This window comes from Drosophila arizonae, chromosome 4 (genome assembly GCF_054131065.1).
Source record: "Drosophila arizonae isolate 15081-1271.41 chromosome 4, UAZ_ARI_1.0, whole genome shotgun sequence".
Lineage (NCBI taxonomy): Eukaryota > Metazoa > Arthropoda > Insecta > Diptera > Drosophilidae > Drosophila > Drosophila arizonae.
The window spans coordinates 16813478-16827910 of NC_142924.1; the positions used below are offsets into that span (position 1 = coordinate 16813478).

Sequence of the window (14433 nt, forward strand, 5' to 3'; positions counted from 1 at the left end):
TAAAGTAACATGATATATACCAGCTTTTGTAACGCTTATTAACAGAGCGTTAACAGTGGTACATGATCGTACACACTTCGGAAAAAGCGACAACAACAAGCTCGGTTTGCAACTGTTAGTGGTTGCTGACTTTGCCAACGCTCACTGCCCATGGCTCTCAATTTATCAGTTGTGCGCTCTCTCTGACTCTTTCTCTCTCTCATATACACACATATACACGCGCAGTTAGGCACATGCGCAGTTCAACCTGCGCTCCAAACTGGTTTTGAGGGAGGAAATTGGCCCGCTCAAAGCAGCTTGTCCGCTGTTGGTACATACCAATTTCAGCTTGCTCTCGGCCAGGCAGGCTGAGCGTGCGCCAGTTTTTTTTGTGTGTTAGTTGATTTGTATCTACCTTTGGTGCGGACGGTTGGTTGGTCGGAACGTTATCTAAAGCGCAACCAAAGGCCAACCAGTCTTTGTATTTGTAAAGTTTTTACTTACATTTATTAAAAATTGTGACAAAATAACCAAAAAATGTAAGTGAATGCATATTATATCATATGCATGAGCAAAATGTCATCAAAAATTGTGCAAAACTGCAGTGGAAAGTGCAAATAAAAATTTATTGATTTTCTTTAACCGAAGCAGCGAACGAAGAAGAAGCAGCAGCAACAGCACAAAAGTATAAGCTGCGCTGTAAGGTTTCCAATTGACTGTGAGAGACCGTGCGTGTGTGTGTGTGCGTTTCGTTGCGTTCGTGTGTGTGGCAAAATTTCGTTGTAGTTGCTTATTGTTGTTATGTTCTAGACAAGTTAAAAGCACGGCACCAAACAAAAAAAAAATGTAAAAGCAAAAAGCAAAAGGCGAAAAAGAAGTGGAAACGCAAATACATATATACATACTCTATGTATATTCATATACGCGCGCGCTCATGTGTATGTATGTTTGTTCTTATGTGCAATTTGCCATTTAAAGGCATACAAAACAGCAGCGCTACTTTTGAAAGGGAAATAAGCATAGCTGTTAAATAATTATGTTTTTCAATGCAATATGCATTTTATATGTGCGTCTAATTCTGTGATAAGTGTTTGTGTGTAGTGCACTTGAAATTCGTTTGATAGGCTGCCGCTGCGTCTTATGTTTTATCACCCGCTTCCGCGGTAGCTTAAAGCTTTATCCTCGCCTGTCGGCCCTCGGCCTTTCGCGTGTGTTCTCTCCCTCTCTCTCTCTCTCTGTCTTATGGTCGGCAAATGTTGACGTCTTGCGTGGGTCGGTCGTCGACGTCGTCGCCAGCGTCTGTTGAAATTTTTTTGTCTTGCCGTTTTGCGCTTTTCGCTTTTTGATTTAACTGCTAAGCGTAACGTGGAGGGGGCTGACGCCAATGCTACTGAGAGCGCCCGAATCTTCCCCTCGTATACAAGAAATTCACACGCATACATAGAGATGTACATACGTACACAGTCGTATATATTCGCGCATCCTGCAAGTGGGCGTTTGACGTCGTCTAGTTAAATTATCGATTTCACGTTGTTTCATTGATAAATATGCTTACAAATGTGCTTATGTGTTTGTGTGTGTGTGTCCATGCTATAATGTACTTAAGTTTTGAATTTGTGTTTCATTATCCTTTACAGCATACCTAACAAGCAGCATGTCGTAGGGCACTAAGAACTTTTATTCATAACAAAAACTAACGGACAATGCAGCCATTTAGCGACAGTTTAAGCAAAAGTCGTGATGATTTGGCCACCAGGCAGCACCAGCACCAGAAACAACAACTGCACTACACCAGACGTAGGCATCATGGAAGCAGTCCAAATCTATCGCTGGATCAATTCGATAATAATTTGCGCAGAAGGTAAGTTATCAAGCATGCCAAATTATCCACTTGAAAATTACCAAAAATTGTTATTGGTCAAGGTCATGTTCGCAACGGATACTTGGCTAGAAGTTACACTTCTCAATATAGAGTTTCTTAATTAATAATAATAATAATAATATACATATACCCGTATTCGCATAATATATTGATATAAAAATAAAACACGTGCGAATGTCGTTGCGAAATTATAAACAAAAACAAGTACTCAAAAGCCTTAACAGTCCGATTAGAAGCTTCCTTGTTACTTGCTCTACATACATACGCATACATAGATACACATGTACTCATGTATGCATATGGATATACAAACGTACTCTGACTCCCAGCAGAAGCAGCAGCAGCAACTCGCTCCCATGCACACGCACACTTGTACGCTCACACACCTGCGTCGAAAACTGGTTTCAAAGCTCCGCCGCATGCTGTCCAAGGCAAGCACTTCTCTAACAACAACAACAACACTTGATAACAATGAACGTTGTAAGGCAGACAGCGAGAGAGAAAGAGAGCACTAAAGCTGTGCTGATAATGTGTGATGCGAGCGGCTGTTTGGTCGCCATGCTCCAGCGCTCACGCTAGCAATTTAGTACGCGAAAATCAATCGTTTCAGCTGGTTGTCGCAGCAAAACTGCGAGCGTGTCAATCAAACTCGTGAGCCTGCCTTAACGTCTCTGCACTTTGTGTCCGTGTGTCTCTCTGTGTGTGCAGACAGCAATAACAATAGCTTTGCTTATCGCCAAATCAGTTGCTAACGTGTGCGTGTGTATGTGTGTGTGAAGCGCTGTCGCAGTTTTTGTACATTTTGTGCAAAATTCATGAAATTAACTGTTACAAACGAATCGAAAGTGTTACGCAGCCAATTCTTGGTCTTGTAATTAACGCTACAGCTGCAGCAGCTACAATAACAATAACAATTACAATAACAACAAAAAATAACACCAACACCATTTAACACTTACCTTGACGTCATTTTTTTTTCAGACGACAAAAACGTTTAAAAAAAACGTATTTGTTGTTGTTGGTGTTTAGTGCTTTGGTTTTTGGTGGCTGGCCGTGCTTGGCACGAACCGAACGAACGAACGTTTTTAATCAAAACTTGTTGTTGCTATTGTTATTATTGTCACTCGGGTTTAAACAGTGCGTAAAAAACGTCTGGCGGCGACCGCTAAAAAAAGAGCGAGTGTAAAAATTTGCATTAATGCAGCACCGCGATGTCAAATTAATGAATGAGTTTTGCGCACAACAACACTAACAAAAGGCAAACAAAACTAATTGCAAAAACAAACACAATTAACCGTGAAAATAAGCGCGAAAGAAGCGAAGAAAAAACAACACTATGGTTTATTACATACCAATTTTCGGACGTACCGATCCACCGGACAAAATAATAACAAAGGAGAAAAGGTAAACAAAGGACAGATAAAAGGGATAACGATTAGCGATCACATTTTCCTTATATTCTACATGCATATATCGATAGACGTTAGTGACGTCTGTTTGCCACAATTCTGTTTTTTCTTTTTTTTTTTGCCAACACTACAAAAATTGTGGGAGACCCATAAAGCTGACTCACGCCAGCAAACTACCGTTATTCGTTGCACTTGCTGTGCTCTGCAGAAAGAAAGTAATAAGTCCAAACTAGCCAGGTTTCCGCGTTCTATGAATTACGCGTCACCCGCTACATCAACAAGAAAAGGTCAAAACGTGCTGCTGCAGCGATTTAGAAATGCTTTTGAAAATTCATAAGTAATTAAAAGGTTTTTGACATTAGTTTCGGTGCTAGCGACGGCGGCGTCGACGGGTCGACATGGGAACGAAAGAACGCATTTCTACCCGCACAGGCGTCAGAGGTGCGAGCGGGATGTCTATACACACACACGCTGGGAATAAAATCTGCACAAGTACGGTAGATGATTTGCGTCTGTGTAAGTGTCAAATCTATATGGGAGGGTGTATGTATGGGAGTGAATGCGAGTGTGAGTCGAGCAACAGGTGATTTTGCGTGCTAGCGCACGTCGCTTCAGTTTGACAGCCCCATCAGAGTTTTTACCCCGTGTTGATTGTTATTGTTGTGATAAATGTTTTTCACCTGAATAAAAAATGCTGTGGCAGCAACTGCTGCCGCAATATTATGCGTGCTCTTTCTCTTTCGCTCACACTTTGTGAATGGTGTTTTTGTTTATCTTATCGGTTGCAAAAAAACAAAAATACACGCACGAGCTCGGCAGGAAACACACATGCATTGAAAAGTGTGTGTGTAAGAATGTGTGTCTATGTGTGTCTGCTGATAGATTTTGCTTGAATACAAATTGTGGGGAATCGGTAGAGGGGCGATTCTTCTATACATATGTTTATCACTGTCATTAGAAGTATAAAAACAAGAATGCCTTAAATATTCACATTAACTTGTATGAACTTGATTTATTGTGATAAATTAGATACCTTTAATTGCGAATCGAAGCTTACTAAAATAAGCTTTAATTTTTATCGATAAACGATTATTTCTGCGACTGAATTTCAATTGATAATCAGTTTATGGTTTAAAATTTTTAATGATAGATTTACACAAATTTATTTAGCATCAAATCAAAATATATTTATGAAATAAATTAATTAATTAATTATGACATTAGACAGGATTCATAGGTACCATCCACAGACTCTTAAATTATTGAGAAAATCCTTATCACAAGAAAACAAAAATGTATAAAAAAGACATCTAACAATCATTCTCTTCTCTGCTCTCATTAGTGTGGTCTGCCTGCAGGATGAATTTGGACACCTAGGACTTGCTGCCACAGATCTGCCCTTCAAGTCGACGGACATCGATTCAGCTGCGCCGCAGCATCACAACAACTATGCGGAGATTACGGACAGCAGTGCCGAGAACACGTGCCAGCAACGCTGGCCACCACATGCGGGAGGTGGTGGATTGGCCAGCGCTTTCGGTCATCCGGATAAGCCGATTAGCTGGATGTACGGCTTGCTGGGTTGCATGAAGCCCGTGTTGTCCTTCATTGGCAAGGCGGGCGTCATCGAGGTGAAGAACCAGCGTAGCGAAAACTGGGAAATACCCTTTGAGTCCATCACGGATCTGGACTGGTTGGGCAGTGGTGCGCAGGGTGCCGTCTTCAGCGGCAAACTGAACAATGAAATTGTGGCTGTCAAGAAGGTAAAGGAGCTGAAGGAGACAGACATCAAGCACTTGCGCAAGCTGGATCATGAGAACATTATCAAATTCAAGTGAGTAGCAGTAAAAAATTATCCATTCATGATCTGATTAACATATCTTTTCCTTCCACAGAGGCGTTTCAACGCAGTCCCCTGTCTTTTGCATCATCATGGAGTATTGTCCGTATGGCCCGCTGCAGGACATATTGAAGGAGGAGCAGGTCATGTTGCCGTCCCGTTTGGTCTCTTGGTCCAAACAAATTGCGTTGGGCATGCAATATTTGCACTCACATAAGATCATACACAGAGATCTAAAGAGTCCCAAGTGAGTTGCAAGGAGGGAAGGAAGTCTCTTGAAAACCCTTTATGGCTCTTTAATCCTTTCAGCATACTGATTAGTACAAATGAAGTGGTGAAGATCAGCGACTTTGGCACCAGTCGCGAGTGGAATGAGATTAGCACGAAGATGAGCTTCGCGGGCACCGTTGCCTGGATGGCGCCCGAGGTTATTCGAAATGAACCCTGCTCTGAGAAGGTCGATATTTGGTCGTACGGTGTCGTGCTCTGGGAAATGCTCACCTGTGAAATACCGTACAAGGATGTCGACTCATCGGCCATTATTTGGGGCGTGGGCAACAATTCGCTGAAGCTGCTGGTGCCCAGCACCTGTCCTGAGGGTTTCAAGCTGCTCGTCAAGCTCTGCTGGAAGAGCAAGCCGCGCAATCGCCCCTCATTCCGGCAAATACTCAGCCATCTGGACATAGCCGGGCCGGAGCTGTTGCGCAAAAGTGAAAAGCAATATTTCGAGACGCAAAAGTCGTGGAAGGAGGAGGTGCGCTCCCATCTCAAGGAGATCACTCAGAACGGCACCAGCATACACAAGTATGAGCAGGATCTGATCAGGCGACGCACCGCCGAATGGCGACATGCGCAGGACATACGCATGGTCTACGAGGACAAGCTGCAAAAGACAAATCAGCTGTTCTTCGAGCTGAGCGAGTGCATGACACAGCTGCAGGAGAAAGAGAAAGAGATTGCCGAGTAAGTGCATGAGTTGCCCATCCAATGCGAATTTCCAATTAATAATCACTCAATTTTATAGGCGGGAACGTAAGCTGCCCGGCTCAGGCTATAAGCCCACGCGACGTTTGGGCAACACTCTCAGGAAAATGCAACATTATCGACGACGACTGAATGCGCCACCGGCACAACCAATTCAACAACAGCAATCCTCAACGCCTGATCCCGAGACCACGCCAGAGGTAAGTCTTTATAGCATATTGATTTTGCTTATTCCTTATTCGTCTCTTCCATTCCTCAGAGTCCCGTGAAATGTGTGCTCTATGCGCAACTGGATGGCGATAGCCAGCCGAAATCCTATTGTGCTGTCGGCACCAGCATTCTTGTCGGCCCCAATATTTCCAACAAAAACAAGAAGACTTGGCGTCATCGACGCAATGGCTCGGGCTCCTTTGCCGCACCGCCCAAATACAGTCCGACGCGCGATCGTCGCTATCAAAGCGAGCCGGAAAACCGCAAGGTTCAGCTGGTCGAGCGGCAAACTCAAACGGATGCCATGGATGTCAGCGAGACGGACATTAGTCCGTGCGTTGAGCAGCCAGCTGAAGTGCCCCAGCCGCCACCCATTCATCGTCAGCTGCCGTTGCAACTTCAACGCATCCAGCAGCTGGCCACGGCCATGGCGCAAGCCAAGGTGCTCGGTAGCAGCCTACCAGCAGCAACCGATAGCTCACCAGCAAATGCTGCCAGTCCATCCAATGGTAACTCGCTGAGCAACAGCGAGCTGACCTATCAGGATGCATGCTCCAGTCCCGATCAGCTCATTGACGACGTGATGAACAGCAACGAGCGTCTGGACATTTCTGACTGCTACAGCGACAATGAGAATCTTGAGCGTCTGGGCCGCAAAGTCAGCGAGTTCATTAACGAGAACCGCCTGTCCATCCAGTCGAATTCCACAGAGAATGGCAACGGCGGCAGCGGTGGCAGCGTACACACGACAACGGCGCCGGAGCCGCGAGATATGGGTGCAACCAGCAGTCCCTGTCTGAGCCGCTGCAGCAGCACACAGGGCAGAAGACAGGCAAGGCAACAGCAACAACAACAACAGCAACAACAGCAGCAGCAGCAGTTGCCAGAGAACACAACAGCGATCCACAGCAATGCTAATGGTGAATCGTCTCAGGAGCCTCAAGGCGAGGATAGCTGGTCGGATGAGGAGGGTGAGGATACCGACTATAATTACGCGTTGCGCAGAAGAAGGTGAGTCTATTTGATTTTCGTAAACCGTATATTTAGCATATCTCTCACTATCTCTCACTATTCCTTATAGCATTGGACGCCTGCCCATCGGACGTGGCATGCGGCCGAGACGTAGCTATAAGGCGCCGCTCTCACAAAAGATTGCCATACACAAGCGTAATGTGGTCATCGTATCCGATGAGGAAAACACCTCCGAGTACAGTCATTCGCCGTCGAGCCAACACTCGACACTCGAAAGCAATACGGATATACCGGTCGATCTAAAGCTGAAAAAACAACAGAAACAGAACATCAACAATAGCTCCAGCGAGCCAGACTCAAGTGACTCCAGCGAGGAGGACGAAGAGGAGGTCGAGGAGGGCGCAAAAAGGCCGAAGAAGCCATCAACTCCAGCGTTACAAATGGGCGCCATACGCAGCAGCGATATTATATCTATACCCACATTTGAGGCTGATGGCGCCGTAAATATGGTTTAACCTAGTTATGCATAGCCTAAGTGAGAAAAGCTCCTACAACAATTAACCGAAATCAACTATCTCTTTATATACTCAAAAACAAAAATTGAAAAAACCTCAAAACTGTATGGTATTATATATGTCATATGTTATACATACATTCATACATACATACGTATATATGTATATATATATATATTTATGTATCTTTATGTCCGATATCTGTGTGCATTGTGTCTTTAGTTAATATGATATGGAAAACTAGTTGATCCTTGAGCGTTGATCGCTTTCCTTTTGTAACATTAACCTCCAATATCCGTGTTCGCTTTTGAGGGTTAGGGGCAAATTTTTCTATATGTTTTGGATTGAATTTCCTAAGTTCCACACTTTAAGATTTCGTTTTATTCTGTAAGCTGCCTTTGTAATATATATCTAATTGCCGTAATTGTATATTTAGTTTAGCCATTAAGTAGTTCTCAATTTTAAGAGCTTAACCGCAACACGCTCCCATCTATAAAAGAAAAACAAAAAAATAACAAAATCACACCAAAACAGAAAAGACCGTTATAGATTGGCCTCAGGCATTATATAGGAAAAAACAATATATATATATATATATATATAACGCAAAATAGTCAGGGATATTTTTTATATAATGCAAAATTTGCAAAGAGATCGATGAGAATGTTTTTTAAAGAAGCGCATGATATAATTTTGTAGCTCGCATTGGAATCACTTCAAACAGAATCATTTAAAGGAACTCTATACCGGTAATCCTAATTACTTTTTCGATATGCACAAAATTCAATGCTTCAGTGCCTTAAAGCAAATATTCGAGAGAAACGACAAAAAAAAAAAAAAAAAAAAAAAATAACAATATAAAGAATAATAATGTATGATGTGAAATATGTGCGCTTTACAAAAACTTAACCAGATCTATTGAATCATTTGCTATGGAATCCACAAATTGTTCGCTCTAGTTAATTTGAAACCACTCAAAAAGCGCACATAACGCTGCAAGAAAAATACATGAATTATATACTTAAAAAAAGCGAATTACAAATTTAAAATATTTCTATATACACTCAACAATAATATATACACAGCATATACATATATTTACACACTAGTTGGATGTTTAGTCGCATGCAAAAGAAAAAAATGAAAAATTCTCTACATTATGTAAATGTACTCCATATTAAGTTTAAATTTAACGACTCATACGAATTAGTTTGTAATCTGAATTAAAACAAAAACCGAAAAAAGTAAGCGTAAACTCTTTTACTTGGTATGGTGTATGAATTAGTAGTCTATATAGGAACTTACTTTCAGGCAAGGGCTTTCCCAAAGATTTATTCTATTGTGCATACATTTGCTATTGATGTTTTACTTTATTTATTTATTTATATTTTTTTAACTATTTAGAAACTTACCTTCGGGCAGAATACATAGAATACTCAGAATATATATATTTTTATTTATTTATTTATTTTATTTTTATTTATTTTTTTTATAATGGTTAAAATTTTCCGATTTTATTTTTGTTGACTAAGAGACGATCCTACCTATCTCCAGACAGGGATTTTTTCAACGACTTTCCAATGCTTGTTCTTCAAAGGAATGTTAAAATTTTAATAATATTTACTATATGATATTGTGTTTACGAGAAATTTGGTCATTTTAAAAGCATCCAAAACATAATTAAAATTAATTTTCATGCATCTAGTATATTATGTGCCTCGACATGGAAACGTTTCAGTTTGTGTAGTGGTCTGATCCATTTGGACGTGCAACGATTTCAGGGCTCGCGTTTCGCGTGAATCAATCATATAGCAGACCACCTCGGATTGGCTTTGAAAGGCCAAGAGGCCGGCGGTGCCATGGCTGAGATCCAAGTGCCGGAAGCGATCGATGTTGCAGGTGCAGCCATCGAATACATAAAACATGCTCGACTGCTCTAACATCTGATTCATTGCATGCTTGAAGACCACATAGTTGCCCCACGGCGTGATGGCCAGTACTCGATTCGTTACCTTGAAGGCGGAGTCCAGCAGACGGTTGAGGCTCTCAACGGTGCCGCTCTCGGAGCCAGCGACAGTCAAATTAAAAGGATATTTGGTATAGACAGGATACTGGATCGCTGCACTCTGGCCAGATACCTCGCTATTTGGCTTGGTGCCCTCGAACAGCTGGGGACTATGACTATTATCACTTTCCTTGCACTTCGACTCGTCGCACTGGCTGCAATCGGAGCGTTTGAGTTTGCTCAGTTTTATGGGCAAATACTTGGCACACATTTTGGCATCGAGTTTCGAAAATTTGTCAGCCATTACCTGCTGCTCCTGCTCCTGCTCCTGCGATCCCCTGGACTTTACTTTCTTGGCCAGTGTCGACACGGTGTCAGCTTGAAAACCCTTGCGCTTCATTCTCGGCGCCATTTGCCGGGCAGCGGGCGCAACGAGTTGCTCTAAGCCGCCTTCACTTCGTGGTGGCTTGGTGCTAGGTGGAACTTTAGGCGGTTTGAGGGATGCTGCAGCCGCTAATATTGCCATTTTCGGCTTATTGGACTGCCAGGAGTTAAAGGATGTAATGTAATGTAAGCCGATGAACTCCTTCGCTCGTTCCACTTACCATCTGTGTCTGAAAATTTGCTTTCGTATTTGTTACTCCCCCTCCCTTCTTATCGAAATTGGTTTTTTCATTGTTTATGTCTCGCCTGAATCGAGCTGGCTTTATAGTCTCCACCTCCACCTCCACCTGTACTTTTTCCAAGCCTACCTCCTCCGCCGGCTCGATGGCACGGTCCGGCCCAGAGACGAGCTTCAATGTCTCCAACTCGGTTGCATCCTCTGTGGTGCTGATCATATCCGGTTCGAAATCACTAATCTCGGCCAGCTGGCGGGCGCACTTGCCCAACTGTTGAGGAAAGTCAATGGGCTCGTTAATAGGCTTTAACTCACAATACGCATCTTCGGCCCTCGGCTTCAGCGCATATCCATGCGGACATTTTGCTATATTCTTGATGCGCACGACATGCAAGTAGAACGGTGCATGGCGATTGGACTCCTTCAGCAGTTGATGGAAAACATTGAGCATGCCACACAAATCACGAAACATTCGCACCGTCGCCCACTTCTCCAATTTCATGCCATTTTTCTGTGCTTGTGGGCTGACCACAATATGCCTGTAGGGATCCAGTAAATAGTAGAAATTGTCCTTACACCACATTGCGTAGATCTGGTTGTTGATCTGGAACAGGGCGTTGCCATAGTCTCTCAGGACTCGGCGTATCTCATAGTCAAAAGCGTTGCCCTAATTTTGGAAAGGACGAGAAAAGTGGGGTTAGATGAGAGTTGGACTTTTGGTAGAGCTAAGTTGATGCAAGAAAGGACGAAACCCGAAGGACGAAAAAGGATCTTTGCATAAATCAGAAAAAAGGAAAGAAAGGGCTGAACTCTACGAACAGAAATGGATAATTTGGGTAGGAAATATAACAAAGGATCTTATCAGATATCAGAAGGAAAAAGAAAGAAAAGAGCGACAGCTTCAGCTCTCTCCCTCCCTCATTCCCTCACTCATCTTGAAGACACCAAACACCCACCTGAGTTGGTAGACCAACACGCCATCTTCCACGACCAATTTGCGGCAACAGCTTAATCTCCGCAACAAATTGTCCAAGGCGCAACTGTGTGGGAAACTTGGCCAAGTTAATTGGCAAGCGATTCCTCACATTTGCGCACCAGCAACTGCGGCAGAGCTCAACACCATAGCAGATCAGTCGGTCGAAGGTGTACGTGTTCCACGAAGCCGGATGATCAATTTGGGCGGCTATTATGCTGGCCACGCCCAGAATTACACTACTACCATTGTGCAACGTCGCCTCCGGATTAAGAGAGAGATGCAGATTGCTCTTGAGAAAGGCATAGCTATTGTTGATCACATGATATTCGAGGGCCCGCTGATTGGTATCCCTCAGAAAGGTGCGTCCATCTGGCGTCACCAGACGCACCACGGCCAGCTCACGGATGCTGAATGCATCGTTTGGATTGTCGCCACTCAAGTTGCTCGCCAAGTGGACGACATTATTCAGGGTCTGTAGGCAAATCAGCATCGCAACATGAGGTCGAGCGCTGGCCAAGTCATCGGCCCGACGACCCTTCACATCCATCACAAAATACAAATTGCGTCGCCGCCAAATCAGGAGATGGCCCGCTTTATGCTGGAGCAAGCAATAGTGAGCCCTTCGGAAGAAGGCGCGCAGCACTTCTCGTAGATGCTTCATAATGTGCGGAGGACGCAGATCGGCTGGCTTGTTCGAATTGCCCAAATAGCTGGGCCTCAGCTCCAGTGTGAAACTGTGTCCCTCCAGCTTGAAACTGCGCTTGATGCGCTGCTCCACGCTGGTATAGATGGAGGACAGAGCCTTGCGCAAGCCATCTGCAACTTCCGTTCCCGAACTAGCCTGGAACAGCTCCTCGCCCTCAACTAGCAGCTTATCGATATTCTCGGCTTTCCACTCCTCCTCGGGCAGCACATATATCAAAGCGAACGCCTTGAGGTATGTGGAATAATCCTGAGGAATGGCCAACTCATGCGACTCCTCCTCCGGGCAATCACGGGGTCGTGCGATTGGCGAATTGGAGCCGGTTAATGCAACGGTCGCTGTCGTACCCACCGCATCGGCCGCAATATCATCATTGCGATTCTTGATTCTCAGCATGGTATTGCTTTTCCTTTTCACTTCAAATCGATCGTAAGCGTGTTGACTACCGGACGGTTTAGCGAAATTTTGGTTCAAATTTTTTTCACTACAGCTGAACATTATAAAATAAAACTATGAGCTATTTCGAGATTTTTTTCAGACTACAATTTGTTGTATACCTGAAAGCAGTTCTACTTTTGCTTTTCGGTGAAAGTTTCTCATTACATCTGAGACTATTTTTCCAATCTCTGAGTGATGTCATTTTTGCAACAAATCAAATTTTTAATTTTCTATTCGTTCTGGTTTCCTTTTTTAAATTTTGGCTTGTCACAATTTCAAAGATTGGTTATTAGACTGCAATTCGGAAAATAATTAAATTTTGGATATTTTAAATAAATTTTTAGTTCTGCGTTTTTGAGTTTAAACACAAATTCAAACAATAAATTATAATTTAAAATTTTTGAAATTTAGCCTCGACTCGCCCAGACAATAATTTAAACTCCCGACTAAATTATTTGGCGGCTGGCTTGCTCAAAAAATGTAGTTGTAGTAGTAATCCAACATAATCTAATCAATTCGTTAAGTTGATGTAGCTCAAACTTAACGGATGCTGATCGACTGCTCGATTAATTTACGATAACATCGCTGTTGCACTAATTTAAATATGCGATAATCGCCTCTAAATTGATCGATAATTTATATCGAAAGCAATTACTGAATTAAAGAAATGCATGCAAATTAAGAGATAATTTTAATTTATTTAACAGCGATAAGGTTTAAATTACAGTACTTAATTAATGGGACCAGAAGGTTGGTTGGGCGGGAGGGAGCTTACAAGTCTGCGCCACTGTGAGTGTATTTATATTTTTGAGTTTGCATGTGTGTGTGTTTATGTATGCCTATGTATGTGTGTTTGCTGCTACCTCAACATTCCATGGCAAGCGAATTTGAGTTCTCATTGAGCGCTTTAACACCATTTTCTACCGGCATAGCCAGGCTGTTGTCATCCATGGCCGCTTCATGATGCGCCGCCGATGTGGACGGCCCGTCGTCGTGCATCATGTGTCCCTCATGTCCATTCTCATGCCCGTTGCCATTGCTGCTGCTGTGACCGTCATCCCAGTTGATTTTGAAGCGTGTGACTCGCGGCTTGCTGGCCAAGATGTTGCGTGTGAGCTTGTCGAAGAGCGGTTTCGGTGGTGGATTCTCGCGCATCTCTTGATCGGCATAGTCGTTGTTCACATAATATCCGACACGCACGAATTCCTGCCCACGATATGAGCAGGTCAGCAGAACAATTGTGACACCAACAGCATCTGGTTCGGGAATTTTGCTAACGTCTGGCGGATCGGCCTGGAAGACGAATATGTGACGACCCTCGGGCACCGGGCCAACGTAAATAGTGTCCAGCACTTGATCATACTCCTCAGATTCTGCGGAGCCGACGTAAATCATTTTCCATTCGAGATCCTCTTTTAGCTCTTCAATGCATTCGAATGTCAGCTCGAACTGAAATGGGTTGAAAAAGCTGCTCGGGTTGTCGAGCACCACAACGTTTGTGATGTGCACCTTAGCCATGCTGACTGTACGCGCACGGGCCAAAGACTTCTGTGGACAAAGATGAGACGACTAATCGGCGCGCTTTCTTTCCGTGTGCTGCTTAAATTGCACAAATTTGTATACAAATATAACAATCAGGAATTAAACTGTGTTTAGCGTAGGTTAATATATACTAATCAAATAATTTTAATTTTTTAAAATAGTTTTTGATTTTGTTTTGCGGTAATGTGCAAAAAATGCAGCATATAAATTTAGTGAAAGACGAATGTTACCAGCTGATAGAAGGCTTTCCCGCCAATTCCAGCTGTAAATGCACGTTCAGTCTGTTTGAAGGAACGCTTTATTAATCTGGCAACGCAAAAAATACTAAGCTCCATCAGCAACGCAGCTGATTCATATAT

General features: G+C 43.2%; 3 protein-coding genes across 10 annotated transcripts; 1 reads left to right on the plus strand and 2 right to left on the minus strand.

The window, feature by feature from the left end:
• Nucleotides 1-296: 296 nt before the first annotated feature.
• wnd (Mitogen-activated protein kinase kinase kinase 13 wallenda) lies at nucleotides 297-9039 on the plus strand. Of its 8 annotated transcripts, none has more exons than XM_089468072.1 (8): nucleotides 297-518; nucleotides 1617-1840; nucleotides 4613-5104; nucleotides 5166-5357; nucleotides 5420-6073; nucleotides 6135-6294; nucleotides 6354-7315; nucleotides 7386-9039. In XM_089468072.1, exons 2-8 carry the CDS (start codon nucleotides 1683-1685, stop codon nucleotides 7789-7791), a joined length of 3024 nt encoding a protein of 1007 aa, XP_089324198.1. In that variant the 5' UTR covers nucleotides 297-518; nucleotides 1617-1682; the 3' UTR covers nucleotides 7792-9039. The 8 variants fall into 8 exon arrangements, with proteins under 8 accessions (XP_089324198.1, XP_089324199.1, XP_089324201.1 ...); XM_089468073.1 differs by lacking the exon at nucleotides 297-518 and adding an exon at nucleotides 612-917; XM_089468076.1 differs by lacking the exons at nucleotides 297-518; nucleotides 1617-1840 and adding exons at nucleotides 2455-2512; nucleotides 3000-3265.
• A 198-nt stretch (nucleotides 9040-9237) lies between these two features.
• ms(3)76Cc (male sterile (3) 76Cc) lies at nucleotides 9238-13027 on the minus strand. Its single transcript, XM_089468080.1, has 4 exons — nucleotides 12652-13027; nucleotides 11372-12584; nucleotides 10402-11082; nucleotides 9238-10337 (listed from the first exon to the last, which is right to left on the minus strand). Exons 1-4 carry the CDS (start codon nucleotides 12732-12734, stop codon nucleotides 9501-9503), a joined length of 2814 nt encoding a protein of 937 aa, XP_089324206.1. The 5' UTR covers nucleotides 12735-13027; the 3' UTR covers nucleotides 9238-9500.
• Nucleotides 13028-13210: 183 nt separating this feature from the next.
• asf1 (histone chaperone asf1) lies at nucleotides 13211-14340 on the minus strand. The gene has a single exon (XM_089468087.1). It carries the CDS (start codon nucleotides 14048-14050, stop codon nucleotides 13397-13399), a length of 654 nt encoding a protein of 217 aa, XP_089324213.1. The 5' UTR covers nucleotides 14051-14340; the 3' UTR covers nucleotides 13211-13396.
• Nucleotides 14341-14433: the final 93 nt, after the last annotated feature.